Below are 16,103 nucleotides of genomic sequence, written 5' to 3'. Positions count from 1 at the left end.
CATCAGCCCAGCGCTTCCCGGCGACACCAACCGAGGACTGGCGAAGCCGGAAGCAACCACTCCGCAACTCCCGCGCCGCGGCGGGGAGGTTGGAGGCACCCGAGGGCTGCGAAGCCCCGCCTCCACCCCGCCCACGGTTGCCATGGCGACGCCCCGCCCCCGTGACGCGCGCAGTGACGCGCGGTTGGTGGAGGCGGGCGCAGGGGGCGGGGCGGCCCGGCCCGCGGGGCGCCGCAGACAGAGAAGAGCCGCCCGAGCCGCTGCCGCCCCCCGCGCCCAGCATGGTAATGGCCGAGCCCCGGCGGCCCTCCCCGCTGCTGCCCCGCGGGCCCGGGCCCGTCCGTGTCGGCTTCTACGACATTGAGGGCACGCTGGGCAAGGGTAACTTCGCCGTGGTCAAGCTGGCGCGACACCGCATCACGCGCAGTGAGGTGAGGCGCGGCCCCGCCGCCCCCGCTCTTCTACTGGGCCCGGGCTGCGGACTGCGAGCTTGGCTGCGGGCAGACGGCAGCCGCGGGTCCGCTGGGGACGGCAGCCTTGGGGCCGGGAGGCGGTCGGGGCCGGGAGGAGCGGAGCGGCCGCGCCCCGCCTGTGCCGCTGCCGGGGGCTCGGGTGCTGCCCCCGCCCCACTCCTCTTGGGTCCGGCTGCGCCCTGCGGTGCTGCGGCCCGTCCCGGCCAGCGGTGAGGCCGAACTGCCACGCCGGGACGAGGCCGCGTGCCCCCGCAGCGCCTCCCGCGTCTCGCGGTGCCTTTGTGCAACACCTCCCCCCACCACGGGTGTTCCCGCGGCCGCCCGCCGGCGCGGTGCTGTCGCCTGGGACCGGTACCGTGCGCCTCGGGACGGTCCTGTGGGGAGCGGCGGTTCGGCGGCCCTCTAGGAGCGCTGCCCCCAAGGAGCAGGCGAAGCTCGGGGTCGGGGTCCGCAGGGGCTGCTGGGGTCCTGCGTGGTGAACCCGACTTTAGAAAATGCCCTATGCGTGGCCTTCAGGTCAACACAACTCCATGCCGTTGCTGCTGTGCTCATACCATACAGACGAGTGCTGCATCCCCAGCACCAAGTTTCCCTAACTCTCTTGTTTCCTAAACTGCCCGATACTCAGAACATTGCTGGTAAATCCCTCAGTGCCACTGTTGCTGGGCTGAGCTGGTTTCAGGTGTCCCTGCCCACTGGCCTGATGCCATGCCATCACATGCTGCACGCTCCTTTGCAGGTAACGGTTCTTCACTTTTCTCTGACTCTGTGATGAGAGCAAAACCTTTCGTTTTGATTTTTAATTGTTGTTTTAGAATGTGTGTTTGTTTGCTGTTGTTCAAAATATCAAAGATTGCAGACAGACTTAGAGCCTGATGGCTGCCCAACTCTGCTTTGACTTTTTCATCTGTACTCTAAGAAATGGCTGAATTCCTGTGCGTTCCCCTTTGGTACCAGCCTGTCATCCAGCTCTCTCTTCCTAATGAGCTCTGTGTCCCTCTGCAGTTTCTGTCTCCCAAGCAGTTTCTAGGTAGGTTGCTATGTCAGAGACATACCCAGGCTGTTTCTCAGGACAGTGTGCTGACATGCTGCAGCTGAAGTGCCAGGTTGGCTCTGTGTGCATTTATTGGTTGCTGGGGAAGAGGAATCCCATCGAGATCACTCTTGAGGGTTCCAGTGCAGCTGATTGTGGCCAGTCTTGCTTTGAATGAGCAAGTGAGTGCTGCAGGCCTGCACCACACTCCCTTGGCTTGGTGTGAGTTCACCATGCATGTATGTGCACGTGCATAAAAATGGGGGATTGATCCCCACTGATGGTGATAGAAGTAGTCCATGACCACCCGTGCTGGAGTGACCTCTGTGTGGCTTCTTGCTTGTGTGTTTGTTGCCACTGAAGTTAATGCACGTGTTTTCCTGCTATGCTTATTTATCATGTTGCCAAGAAATCCTGTGATGTCAGAGTAACTGTTCTTAGTGAAACATGCATAGATAAGCAAAAATTTTGCTTGGAAGGAGAAGAGACGAAGAAAAATCAATTTTAGGAAGGTACATATTGGCTTGTGATGAAATATGATGAAGATTTGCATGGTAGTGCTATGCTTCTGTTTGCTGTTGGGGATAGATGAAGGTACCACCTGGACAATCCCTGTCAATAATCCACGAAAGAATCAAGTCTCAGTTCAGGTTAAGAGAATAATTCAGTGGGAAACTGAAACAGTTCCCCCCCCCCCCCCCCAAAAAAAAAAAAAAAAACTCTGGTTGTGGATCCTGCAGCCACAGACTTTAGATGTTTGATTTTAATGCCTCTTACCTACTTTTTCATGTGTATTGGGTTAGCGACTCACAGCTGAATCCTTCTAATCTGGGTGATGCCAGTTCAAATGAACAAGCTCTACATGAACTTCTTGTGCAGTGTTTAGGTGTGGTGGTTTTGGAAAGACTGCTCCAAAAATTAAATGGGTAATATAAAAACAACGGAAACAGAAAGCTGGAGTGATTGAAAGACAGGACTGCTCTCTTCTTTTCCTCTGACAAGCATTTCAGCTTTGCTACTTGACAGTTTCAGTTCCCAGTTCCAGAAGAGGGCTGAGCAGTTCTCTAGCAAAAGAGGGAAGAGGTGTGTGCTATCCCTAATATTTTTTTTTAAATTAAGAATAAGCAATGTTCCAAAATATATTTGCAGCTTTCTTAAGTCTTTAAGTAGCAAAAATTTCAAAGGGGGGGAAAAAGGCACAAACAGCAATAAAACTGTGTTTTCTTCTTTTTGTTGGTCACCTTGATGTTTTGAAGTATGTATTCTTTCTTCGGTTGGTTGGGGTTTTCATACCCTTTTTAGGAGGAGTGGTGGCCTTCATTTAAGACAGAATAAAACTCCAGAATGTGTGTGTAATTGTCCCTAACTAGGGTCCGTTTGTTTGGCTGTGGTGGTGACAGAGCACATGAGAGCAATGGGAACTCACCAACAGGTACAGGTGGTCTCCATGCACTGTTCTCAAAAGCTCAGTGATGCTGCAGTCCTCAGTAAGTTGCAGGTGGTTGCTAGCAAACTGTGCAGCCAGAAACAAAGCATACTTTTTAGATAGGAAACTTCCTTGTCCTGAAACAGCTCCTCACCTCTAAGAATTATTTCCCCTTTTCCTGTCATTATGACACAGCTGAGGCTATGGACAAAAATGAGCTGTCGCTGCTGAATGTTTGTTCCTTCTCACAATGTGGTGAAGGAGTTGCTGGATTTCATGGATTTCCAAGAGGTTCTCCTCTGAACCTCCCAGGGACCTGGTGACATGCATGGGTATTGAGGGTTCAGAATAGACCAAGCTATCTAATCTGCATTTGACCGCAGAGCAGTGGCGCCAGCTGCTCTTCACGTGGAAGCCTGCCACTGTATGCGCAGAGAAAACTTCAGCGCTCAGAGTTGTACAAGGATGCTTAATAGTTTTTTTCTTTTTAGTTCAGGCAGCCACATGCTTTTTACTCTGTGTTGAAAAAAGCAACTACTTAATAAGGCCAAATAACTTCACATTATGAGACAAAATGTGTTAATGTTTTTAATTAGAACCTATTTAAGCTGGAGATGCAGCTTATTCTTCATTATTTTGCTTAGCTTCTCACATCCCAGAAGGTAACATTGGTTAGTGGAGAAATGTCCTTAGAATTACTTCACATGTTTGGGAGATGGAACAGAGGTGTTTACAAAGCACACCTACGCCTCTGTGCATACACTAGTGATCTTTCATGGTATCAGACATAGATGTTGAGAACTTGTTTCTTATACAGTAGTATATTAGCTATGAAATCTTGAGTAATAGGGATGGCAACGGGCCTAGCCGTATGACCATTGTATCTTTGCACACGATCAGCCTAAGTTGCTTCCCACTGATGTATGAAGGTGTTTTGAGCAGATCAGCTAGTGACAGCATTTCTGTTTTTCACTTCTGGATAGCAATAGCTGTCAAATGTGAGTATTTGATTTTTAAAATTAAAGAAGGATACGTTTGTTTTATCTGGGTTTTCCTGGGGAAATAGATCCTTCTGTAGCTAGGACTGAACAAAGTTAAAGTTAAAAGCTGGCTGGAACCCTGTAGAGATGTTGGAAGCTGGGAGCTGCCAAGTTCAGGGCCATGCTTGGGATATCTAGTACCCTCCATCTGTAGGTGGGCTTTGGAGTGGTAACAGCCTGTATATTTTACTATCAGTAAAAACAGTACTTAAATTTTAAGATCATACTGTGGCAGTGCCAGACTATGCTTGAAAATATGCCAAGAGCCTGTGTACCTACAGAGAGAGGCTTTTCTCAATAGGATGAGGTGACGTGAGCCAAGCTTTGTTGAGAAAAGTAGCAACAAAGAACCATCCATCTGCAGGATTCCCCATTATACTCACTTGGAGGGGTGAGAAGTATACGAGAAGGAAGTATAAATATCTGTGTGAATCAAATGATGGGTAGATAAAGGTACAGTGTGAGCCTTAGATGACAGCCTGCTTTATTTCCTTCAAATTGTCCCAAAGCCCTTTATTACTTTGCAGTCTACTGTTTTATTGATTTCTTTTATTTTTTTTCCTCTTCTCTGCTAGACAAAACCTCTTTGCTTTGAAGTTCTGCAGAGATCTGCTTTTATTAGCTTCCTGGCACTACATGCATTTCCTACGTGCAAGGAGAGTAAATAGGAGAAAGTTACTGTCCTTTTTCTTTGTGTGCAGTAAGGGGAAGAAGCACTGAAATGGGATGGGAATGCAGTAGTTCAGTTCTGGGTCTTAGGTAAGGTTTCTGCATGGAGTGGTGTGAGTCGGTGGAGAAAAGAAGCTGCTGTCAGTACCTCAAGTTGCAGAGTATGGTGCCGTGTCAATTCTCAGTTAGGTTGCCATGCACTTTAAATACTAAGCAGGGAAGCAGGATTTCATTGCACTTCATTTCATTGCACACAAGACCAATGAAGGAGGTAGGGGCTGTCCAGAGCAACTCACTTTGTTGCTGGCCTGAAGATGTACCACTGGCGTGAGGCAGGAATACAAGGTAGCTGCAGGTGAACATTTGTTGGTTTGTAAATAAGAAAGAGTGGTTTCCGTTTCTCTTGAATTCAGAGGTCACTCCATACCAGCTGCTGAGCAGACAGATGCAGAAGGAACAAGAAACCATCTCATTTGGGGGATTCCAGAGAGAGCAGAAAATGAATGAGAGGAAGTGGAGAAGAGAGACATGGGCTTGTTTTTTAATAAATATTTCTCAGTGTATGCTTAAGAATTTCGTCTGGCTCAAGTGGTTTGCTTTGATTACTTCATTATTCTGTAGCTTTCTAGTGATGTAGTGAAGGGATTTCTTCCTGGTTTCTGGGAGTAAAAGAAAAAAGTTTATGAGGTGTGATCTTCTACCAGGTTGTGGAGACTTGGAGCTGTGGGTGTGTGTATGCAGTTCTTAAGCTGCACGAAGAACGCTCACATCCTTTGCTCTGCAGTAGTTTTCCTCCTGCACAGCAGCTGCCTGCTATTGCTCAGCACTTTGTAAACATGGTCATCATCAGAAGTGTCTGTGTGATTTACATTGCTTGTTCCCACCTCAGCATTAATAACGAGATCTTTAGGATGAATAAACATTACTCGGTATTTAATGATCTTCATATTCTGATCCTTTTTAAGGTTTTTAGCAGCTGTATATTTGTTACTTCTTTATTTTAAGAAAAAGTGGTTTTGTTGTGGGCTTTTTTTTTTTTTTTTCCTTTTCCTGTTTTAAACTTTTAGTCTGTGAAGCAAGTGCAGTCCTCTGTAACATGTTTTGCAGATATTGGCTAAAAACAAAGCCGTCAGGACCAAGATCTGTTCTCTAAACTAATTGGGATCTGTTGGTGAGCTCTGACCTACAGACACATCTGCTCCATGGAGCTTGTAATGCTATAATGTAATGGAAAGTATAGTGATAATAGCGGAGTGGCAAATTCTTTGGCTGCAGCAAATGAGGACAAGCCCAAATGCAGCAGCTGTGGAACATGAAACAAAGAGGGAGAGGGGGGGAAAAAAAAAAAAAGCAGCTTATCTTGGGAAGACCTCAGGTAGGCAAGGATCTCCAGCATGATACTTTTGTCTCTGCTGCCAACCCTTAAATGAGATCTGGGAAGGGGTTGATCCTTCCATCACTCATTACATTGCATATACCTGAGCTGCTCTGGGCTGGCCCTGCCTTCCCACCAGGTCCTCAATCACTGTTTCAGGCTGTGACTTAGCATTTCTGCTACAGAGCTTTTTCATTGACTAGATGAATTGCAGATGTCCCTGTGTAGCTGCATATTAATTAAACTTTAAATAAGCACCTGACTGTTAGAACTATGTGCAGCCACCATGTCTTGACTCTGTGTAGAGCCAATGCTTTCTATTTTTCCGTACCATTTTTGCAGGTATGGAGTTGGAATGCTGCTAGCAGAGCATCCTGTGAACTCCCCCATGGCAGTACGGCCATGTCTTGGACTGTGCTGCTCCATGTCTAGAGGCTGAAGTGTGGGATATGTGTTTCTGAGCTAGGAGAAAGCTCCCATCTATCTGGGATTGTGGTATTTATAATGAGGATAAAGGAGTCAGGGAGAGCTCTAATCTCTCTGTTGCTTTTTGGCTGCAGGTGGCAATAAAAATCATTGACAAATCTCAGCTAGATGCTGTGAATCTCGAAAAGATCTACCGTGAGGTGCAGATAATGAAGATGTTGGATCACCCACACATCATAAAGCTCTACCAGGTATGGTAACACTGGCTGCTCATTTCTTCCTCTTTGCTTCTGTTTGAAGATTTCACTTCCCGCCTATCAGCAGCTCACAATTCCAGCTTTTTGGGAATTAATTTGCATTGATATATGGTTAATGTTTTTGAATGCACATCGATTGTGGTCTGTTCATCCTATGGCAACAATTAGGCTGGAGATGTTAGGTACTCAAATGTATCTGAACTGTGCGTAGAATGCACGAAGTTGCAAATGCAATGTTAGGGAAAGAGAAAAGTTTACCACACCTGGTAATGAACCTTTGCTGCATGCCAGTAGACAAGACACTTTGTAGCTAGAGCAGGGTAGGACTGCTCTGCGCAATGCTTACAGCGAACAGGATCTGGAGGGATGTGTGGTTGTGGTGGTTTTCTTTGGTTGAGCCTTGGCTGAAAGAAACCTGAGCAGCGCTTGCAGCCTTTCAATCCTCTCTTTGTGTCAGACATGAGGATATGTAAGTCCAGATTCTGAAAAGTGCTGCGATGTAAATGCACCTGCCGAGCCACCCAAACTTATCTGAAAGTGCATTGCCTAGAAGGCAGATAACTAATTCTTTGGTGGGCTTATTTTGGTTGTGCAAATGCTCTCCTCAGAACTGGTTAGGCAACATGAGAAACAAAACTGTATGTCCAGGACAGACTTCTACTTCTTTTATACTGGAGGAAAAAGTATAAATAAAAGTATTCATGTAGGTTTGGTGGCTCTTTGCTCTTCTTGCAAATAATAACTTAATGTGCAATTTCTCCATCAATAGGTGATGGAGACCAAAAGCATGCTGTACCTCGTGACAGAATTTGCCAAAAATGGAGAAATTTTTGGTAAGAGAATGTTTTCATGCCCAGCACTTTACCGTTAACTTCTGCACTTAGTTAATTGCACTGATTTTGTTCAGGGCTTTTTTTTTTTTTTTTTTTGTAGTATGTCATTTTTCCCTTCTCTGTCTAGAAAAGCTCATGACAGCTGGTACTGCTTCTCATTTTAGAACAAACTTCAAGAAAAGCTGCTACAGTTTGAGTTTCCAACATAAATTTTTGCTCTAAAGGAACTTCGGTTGCTGTGCAGTTGGAATTAATATGCTCTCAATCTGGAGCATATATTGTTGTGTCTCACCTTCAAAGTGTGAAGCTGATGGTAAAGTTGAAAAATGAAGAGAGGTGATGTTTTAAAAATTTGCAGGAGGAGAGATTGAATTTCTGCACCTTTTCATGAGGTTTATCCAGACTTTGTTGGGCCCTTTCTGGGTAGAAAGATGTTATTCATGGTGCTGGATGGAACTGTTAATTCAGTATTTAATAGCAAAAATTACATTCCCAGGAATAATATAAAGACAAAGCTATGATAGTGAATTACAGTGGTGCGATGGTGGGTTTTGACCTGGAAGTTTGTTTAAACCAGAGAAAAAAAATCTCTGTCACACAGACATAGAGGAGAGAACACTGTTGACATGTATTCTGGTCACAAACTGTTACTTTCTGTCTGTGGAGGAAAGCAGGTGGAATCAGAAGAGATTCCTGGAGCAATTCAGATGTCTGAAGCAGTATTAGTGTTCTTCCTGTAGATCTGGAAAAACTGTGTGGCTACTAGTATGGAAAGCCAGTCATACTGACCTGTGACTCAGACTACATGTAGCATCTTTCTCTAATTTGTGAGAGATGGAATTAATATGTAATGAAAAAAAGATAAAAGATTGACATACTGGTATGCTGTTATCTGGAGTACTGAGCTTTGTAAAGGCTGATTTTGTGAGTTTATGCTTGACATCCAGGCACCTGGAGTTTTCCCATACATTTTACATTTGCAGTCACAAAATTGGAGTTGCTGATAAAAAGTTTCACTGACACTCAACCAACACTGCCAGGCAGAACAAACTCTGAGGGGCATCAGAATAGAGTTCACCATGGGGAGGACCCTAATGATTGGAGAACAGAAGAGGTGGAGCCTGACTTAATGCAATTTTTTGCACTGTGGGCCATGGGGTGGATTTCATGGATGCAAATCAAATGGTCAAAGTCCTTTCTTTTTGTTTGGTTTATCTTCTTTTTCATCTTTAGGTCCTTATCATTGAAATGTCTGTTGTAAGCAAGATAGTATGTCTAGGACAACTTTATGTAACCGGGAAGTAGAGAAAATCCAAGGTGGTATTCAATAAAAGGAGAGAGAGACAAGCAGAAAGGAGACTGAAGCCTTGTGAGCTTTTCCTCCTTCCTGTCCTAATCTTTCCTTGGGTGCACTGAGTTTGCCTGTTCTAGATTAACTGTCAGTTAATCACAGTGCGCCTATTCTGAAGGACTCATTCCCCATATTTTTTTCATGAGTGAACTTTATTTTTTTTCTTCATATTGCAACACAGGGGTAAGAATGTGGAGGGTAAAGCTGATTGTTAATCCTAAAGATAAGACCACTGTTCATCAAGGTGAAAATATCCACAGTGCCAGTTGTGATTGCTTCTACTACTGTGGAAGCAGTTCACTCTTCTTGCTGCTGTCTGACATCCTCACTACAGTCACAATTTTAAAGGTGTAAACATAACAAACGCCATAGGTATTTAAGGTGACATTTTGGGTGACTTATGTCTGATTTAACTTTTAACTATTTAAAGTAATTTACTGCTTTTGGCTGAAGTCTAGGTAACATTAGTTTGATCTCAGCCTTCAGTTTTCTCTAGTGGCTTATAGCTGGCTTTTAGCATGAGAACTCCAAGCAAGTAATAAAGAGTCATCTGTGTCTAAAGCTCATATCACATCTCATAGAATCATTCAGGTTGGAAAAGACTTTAAAGATTACTGAGTCCAACCATGACCTAACCATACTACCCCCAATTCTAACAACCCTCCTCTAAATCATAGAATCACCAAGGTTGGCAAAGATGCACAAGATCACTTAGTCCAACCATCCACCCATCACCAATAGTTCTCACTAAACCATGTCCCTCAATATAACATCCAAACATTCTGTGAACACCTCCAGGGTTGGTGACTCTACCACCTCCCTGGGCAGCCCATTCCAGTGCCTGATCACTCAGAGAAGTTGTATTTCCTAACATCCAGCCTGAATCTCCCCGGCACAGCTTGAAGCCATTCCCCCTAGTCCTGTCACCATTTACATGAGGGAAGAGGTTGACCCCCAGCTCACTACAGCCTCACTTCAGGTAGTTATAGAGAGCAGTAACGTCTCCCCTGAGCCTCCTCTTGTCCAGACTGAACAATCCCTGCTCCTTCAGCTGCTCCTCATAAGGCCTGTGCCCCAGAACCCTCACCAGCTTTGGCGCCCTTTTTTGAACCCGCTCCAGGGCCTCAATGTCTTTCTTGCAGTGAGGGGCCCAAAACTGGACACTGTACTTAAGGTGCAGCCTCATCAGTGCTGAGTACAGGGGGACAATTACTTCCCTGTTCCTGCTGGCAACACTTTCTGATGCAAGCCAGGATGCCATTGACCTTCTTGGCCACCTGGGCACACTGCTGGCTCATGTTCAGCTGAGCATCAATCAATACCCCCAGGTCCATTTCCTCTACACAGTCTTTCTGCCACGCTGCCCCAAGCCTGTAGCATTGCCTGGAGTTGTTGCAGTCAAAGTGCAGGACCTGGCATTTGGTCTTGCTGAACCTTATCCCATTGGTTTCAGCCCAACGATCCAGCGTGTCCAGATCCCTCTGTAGGGCCTCGCTACCCTCAGACAGATTGACACTTCCAGCTAACTTGGTGTCTTCTGCAAATTTACTGAGGGTGCACTCAATGCCCTCATCCAGGTCATCAATAAAGATATTGAAGAGGACAGGCCCCAGTACCAACCCCTGTGGAACACCACTCGTGACTGGTCGCCAGCTGGATTCACTACCACTCTCTGGGTCCAGCCCTACAGCCAGTTCCTTACCCAGCCAAGAGTGTACCCGTCCAAACCATGGGCTGCCAGCTTCTGCAGGAGAATACTGTGGGAGACAGTGTCAAATGCTTTGCGGAAGTCTAAGTAGACTACATCAACAGCCTTTCCCTCATCCACCAGACAGGTGACATGTGACAAAGTGACTGTGCCTATGTATGTACTTTTCAGATGCTTCGTTCTCTTCTATACCCTGGAAATGTGAAGGAGAGAGTGTCTAAAGCATGACTGTGGTATGTTCTATGTCTCCAGGAGAGAAAGCAGTGCATTTCAGGATAGATCACCTATTCCATGCAGGTGACTAGACTTGGTGGAAAACGCAAGGCCAGAAATATTGCTGAATGTGGTTTGGAAGCTTTAAATGAGCCCTAACAGGCTAAAGCTGTGAAAGAAAATGACAGTTTAGATTTGTTAACTAACTTATTGAATTTCTAACACAGGATAGATTAACAACTTACAGAGTTGGCTTTTATTCCATGTAATTTAATTTGTATCTGATATCTGACTTTCTTTACTTTGATACCATTTGATTTGTCAGGCACTTCATCACTGAATGATATGCAAATATTATGATCTTCCCTACTGCAGGAGTTCTATTCTTGTGCTTTGCCAAGTTAAGCCAGCAGACAGTGCATTCAGGCTCAAACTGGTTAGAAGCTTGGAGGAGAGTGTTCAGATCTACAAATCCTGGAGATCTAAGGGACTGCCTGGAAATGTTTGAGAGCTGCTGAAATGAGTGCCACTCCTCAGTGATTGGTCACAAAATGTAGAAATTGCATGGCATGGGCATACATGAGTTTCCTCTCCCTGCCCCCCCCCCCCCCCTTTTTTTTTTTTCCCAGTAGTTCCAGAACTTTGAGGAGTGTTTTGTGAATCCTGGAATACAGGGCATCATCTGCTGACAGTGCTGCTGACCCACTGGGCTGCTCCCTGCTGCATTTTCTGTTGCACTCTGCAAAACTTTCCAACTTCCTTGTGAGTGCTTCCCTTGATAGTGCTATATAATTTCAGGGTATTTACAGCATCACATAAGCATTTGCAGCAGTACTGTAATCTAGAGCTAATAAGGAAATGTTATACTTTGGAATTGATCGGTATGCACTACCAATTAAATGAACAGTATTCCCATACATGTCATTGACAGGGTGATTTCCTAGCCAATAGATAATGGATCTATCAAAATCTACTGTTCTCTCTAAAGCAATGCCATAAATCAGTTCTTTGACATGAGTAGTCACTTTTTCACTGCATTTTTTCTAGTTTATACTGAAAGATGATGTATTTGTAGTATGCTGCACCAGTTGCCTTGCACACGAGTCTAAAGCAGTTCTGCCAAATTTGGCAAATTTTCCACAGCTTTACAGAAAGCCTGGCCCTTGTCTTATATTTCTAATGGTTCTCTGCCAGCTTATTCTTATTCCATGCAATATCACAAACTAGCAGCTAAGTTGTTAGTGATGTTTTTAAAATTATGTTTGTCCTTTTTTTTTTCTGTTCTTTTTTTCCTCCTTTGTTGTTTTTTTTTTTTTAAACTACTGCCAGAAGAATATTTGACAGCACATGTTCTCCCTGTCTAGTAAGCCCACGCAACTTGCAGGATGGAAAAGATTTTCTAGGTACGAAATTTCCCCTTTGATCATAATGTAGGCACTATAACTATCTACTAGTAAACTGCCTTTCTTCACCTTTAGCATTCTGTGTGGTCTGTATTTGTACAGTAACTAATAAGGCTGTATTCTGTCTCACTGAGAGTACAGGGTAAGCTGACCTACCACATAAATGAAATAATAGATTGCAAGTTCATGCAACAACGTTATGTCATTAGGAACCAAAGTACCAACTTATTTTAGGAACATTAGATTATCTAAATTTAAAAGAAAAAAAATTAAAACAAACACTTATAATCGATCACATAAGTTCATTGGTCACTGCTTTTTTGTTTTGTTTAACAAAAGTCCTAACTGTGCTGCAGAAAGTGGCTGGAGATGGCTGTGTGTACATGCATAGCAGAAATGCTGAGTCATGGCTTAAAACAGTGATTGAGCACCTGGTGGGAAGACAGGGCCAACCCAGAAGAGCTTAGGTGCATGCAATGTACCTGAGTGATGGAAGGGGTGGAGCCAGAATGCACCCCTTCTCAGACCTTACTTAAGGGTTGATTGAGCACCTGGTGGGAAGACAGGGCCAACCCAGAAGAGCTTAGGTGCATGCAATGTACCTGAGTGATGGAAGGGGTGGAGCCAGAATGCACCCCTTCTCAGACCTTACTTAAGGGTTGATGGGGAAGCGAAGGGATCTTGTTGGATATCTCTGTGTACCAGAGACCTTTCGAGGGTAAGCTTTTTCCCTTTGTTTTTGTGTCTGTAGCTGCTGTGCTTGGGCTTATCCTCATTTGTAGCTTGAGACTTTGCCACCCTGCTTTTATTGCTGTGCTTTCTATCACACTATAGCATCATAACATGCTCTGTCTCTCCTGTGGAATACCTTTGTGCGTTTCCTGCACCTTGGCCTTGAGCTTCATTCTTAGTAGGATGTAGAAGGCATTTCTTAACGGTTGACTCCTTGGTTTTTCTACCTTGGAATTGAAAGAATAGAACTGGCTACAGAAGCTACTTTTGTCAAGACTTGCGCGGCTGCTGCTTTGCTTGTTTTTGTTCCTGCAGATAAATGATGTCTTCAGTTTCAGAGCTATCATTTGTTTCAGGGCTAACGTCAGTTTTACAACATAATCAGATATGAAAACAAAATGTTCTTTCTGCTGTGATGCAGTGAAGATGAGAGAGAGAGGTCAGGATGCGTACTTTATGGGTAATTGCTTTTTTTCTAAAGAACAAATACTTTTAGTCACTGCACAGCATGTGTTGAGGCTTCACAAGAGAGATGTGAATGTAACTACTTCATAGGAGGTCTTACATGAAAATATTTATCAGAATGGACAACCATAAAAGAGCTAAGAGTTGAGTTTAACTAGACAACAACTGTTCTTCTCTCCCCTTTTTGGAGGAAAGAATGCAAGAAACTGGAATTGGCTTAAATACACCTTGAGTTTCTTAGCGCGAAATATCTGAGAGAAATCACTTGTTTTCAGGGTTACTGCTTGGTGTCTAATCTATTTAAATGTCCTTTGTGTGAACAGATTACCTCGCCAGCCACGGCCGACTCAGTGAGTCTGAGGCCAGGCGAAAGTTCTGGCAGATCCTCTCAGCAGTGGAGTATTGCCACAACCGGAAGGTTGTGCACCGAGACCTGAAGGCTGAAAATCTTCTGCTTGACAACAACATGAACATCAAAATAGCAGGTATGCAGAATGTAGAGGTTATTCAGAAACACCTTATTTTTAAGGAAAGTTTTTTCCAGTAATTCAGTTGCTGCTCCCTAAGAAGTCCTGCTGTGCTTAAGGCAAAGAAAATCAGAGTGTTAATACATAGAGTACTTTTGCACTATGAATATCATTCAGGGAAAAGAAAACCGTTTCTAGAGTTAGAGTAATTTTTTGTGGGTGTCATAACATGTCAATGATGCTGCCAGATGTTCAGGTTAAAATTGAGTTAATAACTTTTTTCAATGTCAAAAAACTCAAAATGGAAGCTCACTGATTTTTTTTTTTTTTTCTTTTTGCATGCATGATTTTATTATAATTATAAATTTAGGTACAGCAGATGTTGCTAGCAGTGAAAATAATTTTGTCGGTTATCAACTCATTACAATTCTATGAATCCTTCCATATTGACTTTAGCCCAGAAACACTTGAAATGCAAAAGGTAGATAACATCTTGATTTGGAGCACTGTTGAACTTCAGTCATCAATAACACAGGAGCAGGAAAGGAGGACTAACTGCTGGAAGAAGCTGTTTTGTATTGGCATAAGCTTGTGTGTTCTGAGAAGGAAGTGTGAATAGACTTTCAATTGGCTGAGGAAGATGCAGTGATAAAATGCTGCTGAGTTACGGACTACAGCTAGATGACTTTACTCTTGAATTTCTTCTCTGGCACTTCTGAAATGGGTGAGCTGAAAGCGTATCTAGATATCTAATACTTTCCGTAAGGATGAGGCTGCAGAAAAGTGTTAAATGTGCCAGCAGATCTTAAAACGTATGCTTTTTATTCATGAAGACAATGTCCTGAAAGATTTTAAAGGAAAAGCTAGTACCTGTTCAATTGGTTAGCATCTGTTGTGAAGATTTACCTCTCCCTCTGTGATACTGCAGAAGACATTGGGGAGACTGAGCATCCAGTCTATCTCTGGAGATTAACCTCACCCTTAGGAAGAATCTCTCAAATCCTTTCAAGTCACCTTAATCAGAATGGGGAATCAACAGTCTTTTAAAATGAGCACCTCTGAGATCAAAACTATTGCTTGAGCAAGAATTTATCCTCCTCTAAACTGGAGCAACTTGGGGCATCTGCAACCTCTCTGGGCAGCCTGTTCCAGCACCTCACCACTCATAAACAAACACTGTTTCATGGATCCTTAGTGTGTCATAGTAGGAGTTTTAAAGAACATTCATAAAGCTGTAAAAATTGTTTTGTTATTTACTTCTTTATATCAGTAAATAATGGAGTTCTTATAGCAGCCTCTTTTTCATTTATTTTGCTTTTCTCTGTTCTCTATTTTAGACTTTTGTACTACTGTTAACTTAAAAAAAAAAAAAAAAAGTTACTATCAGATGAAGCAAACCTGTTGTAGTTAGAAAGTGAAGTTCTGATATGAGTTCTTACTTAGTGCTTTTGATACCTGAAGAAAGCTAACAAAGCATTTTAGGATGGAGATGATGTCTGGACTTTAAACCAAAGTGGCCTAAGTGCAAATAACAAAAAATGTTGAGACTGAACTGGTAGTGGTATCTCAAAATTCTGAAAACTTGTAGGGCCAGAAAAGGCTGAAGACATCAACTGCTCTGTCATGGGGAGCTTTGATGTGTAAGTCCTCCAGAGAATCAGGAATAAATGAAAACACCAATAAATGGTTGTTCCCAGGTTCCTTCAGCTGCTGCTGTCTCTACCTCAGCTGCTCTTGTGCTCTATACTACCAGGAAGTTAATTATAGATGGTATGTAATGCATGTAAATGATTACGTTAACTGGTAGTGATTCACATGGTCTTATTCTTCATTGAACTTTCATGGATGGATTGTGATTCCTGTGAGCAGCTTTGGTGATAGAGTAACCAGGGAAAAGTTAAACCTGCCAGAAATTGTGTGATGATTGGTCCTGCGTCGGTTGTTTTGCTTTTCTCTGCGAAGGAGAGAGATGACTAATTCCACAGAATGGCTTATCTGTGATTTTGCAGTTATTTGGTACCACATGGGTCCTTGAGAACAGTCTCTTCCAGTGGTTTGTATTTCTTCATGGTTCGTGTATGAAATTGTGCAGAAAACACAGAGCAGCCAGGATCCCAACTCTGACAGCTAGAATTACTTTCTAATTACAATTAATCTACAATTTAAAAACAGCACAAAAACTGATGAATTATTCCAAAAGAAAGCTTTGCAGCATCGGTGTTTGCACGACAG

At 43.7% G+C, this 16,103-nt stretch overlaps 1 protein-coding gene across 5 annotated transcripts in view; it reads left to right on the top strand.

Annotated features, from left to right (window-relative positions):
- The first annotated feature begins 198 nt into the window (after window positions 1–198).
- Window positions 199–16,103, top strand: part of SIK2 (salt inducible kinase 2) — a 43,848-nt gene continuing 27,943 nt past the window's right edge. The window contains exons 1-4 of one of the 5 annotated variants that reach the window (XM_090123326.1): window positions 199–431; window positions 6,577–6,693; window positions 7,469–7,532; window positions 13,728–13,889. In XM_090123326.1, the coding sequence (XP_089979452.1) occupies window positions 282–431; window positions 6,577–6,693; window positions 7,469–7,532; window positions 13,728–13,889 (493 nt within the window). In that variant the 5' untranslated portion in view covers window positions 199–281. Of the gene's footprint in view, window positions 432–6,576; window positions 6,694–7,468; window positions 7,533–10,826; window positions 11,567–12,133; window positions 12,208–13,295; window positions 13,400–13,727; window positions 13,890–16,103 lie in introns of those variants that run through there. The other 4 variants (XM_031599664.2, XM_090123325.1, XM_090123327.1 and 1 more) reach the window with 4 other exon arrangements.

This window comes from Phasianus colchicus, chromosome 23 (genome assembly GCF_987193195.1).
Source record: "Phasianus colchicus chromosome 23, bPhaCol1.hap1.1, whole genome shotgun sequence".
In the NCBI taxonomy this organism is placed as follows: Eukaryota; Metazoa; Chordata; class Aves; order Galliformes; family Phasianidae; genus Phasianus; species Phasianus colchicus.
Note: the sequence above shows the minus strand (reverse complement) of the source record. Positions and strands in the feature narration are given on the sequence as shown.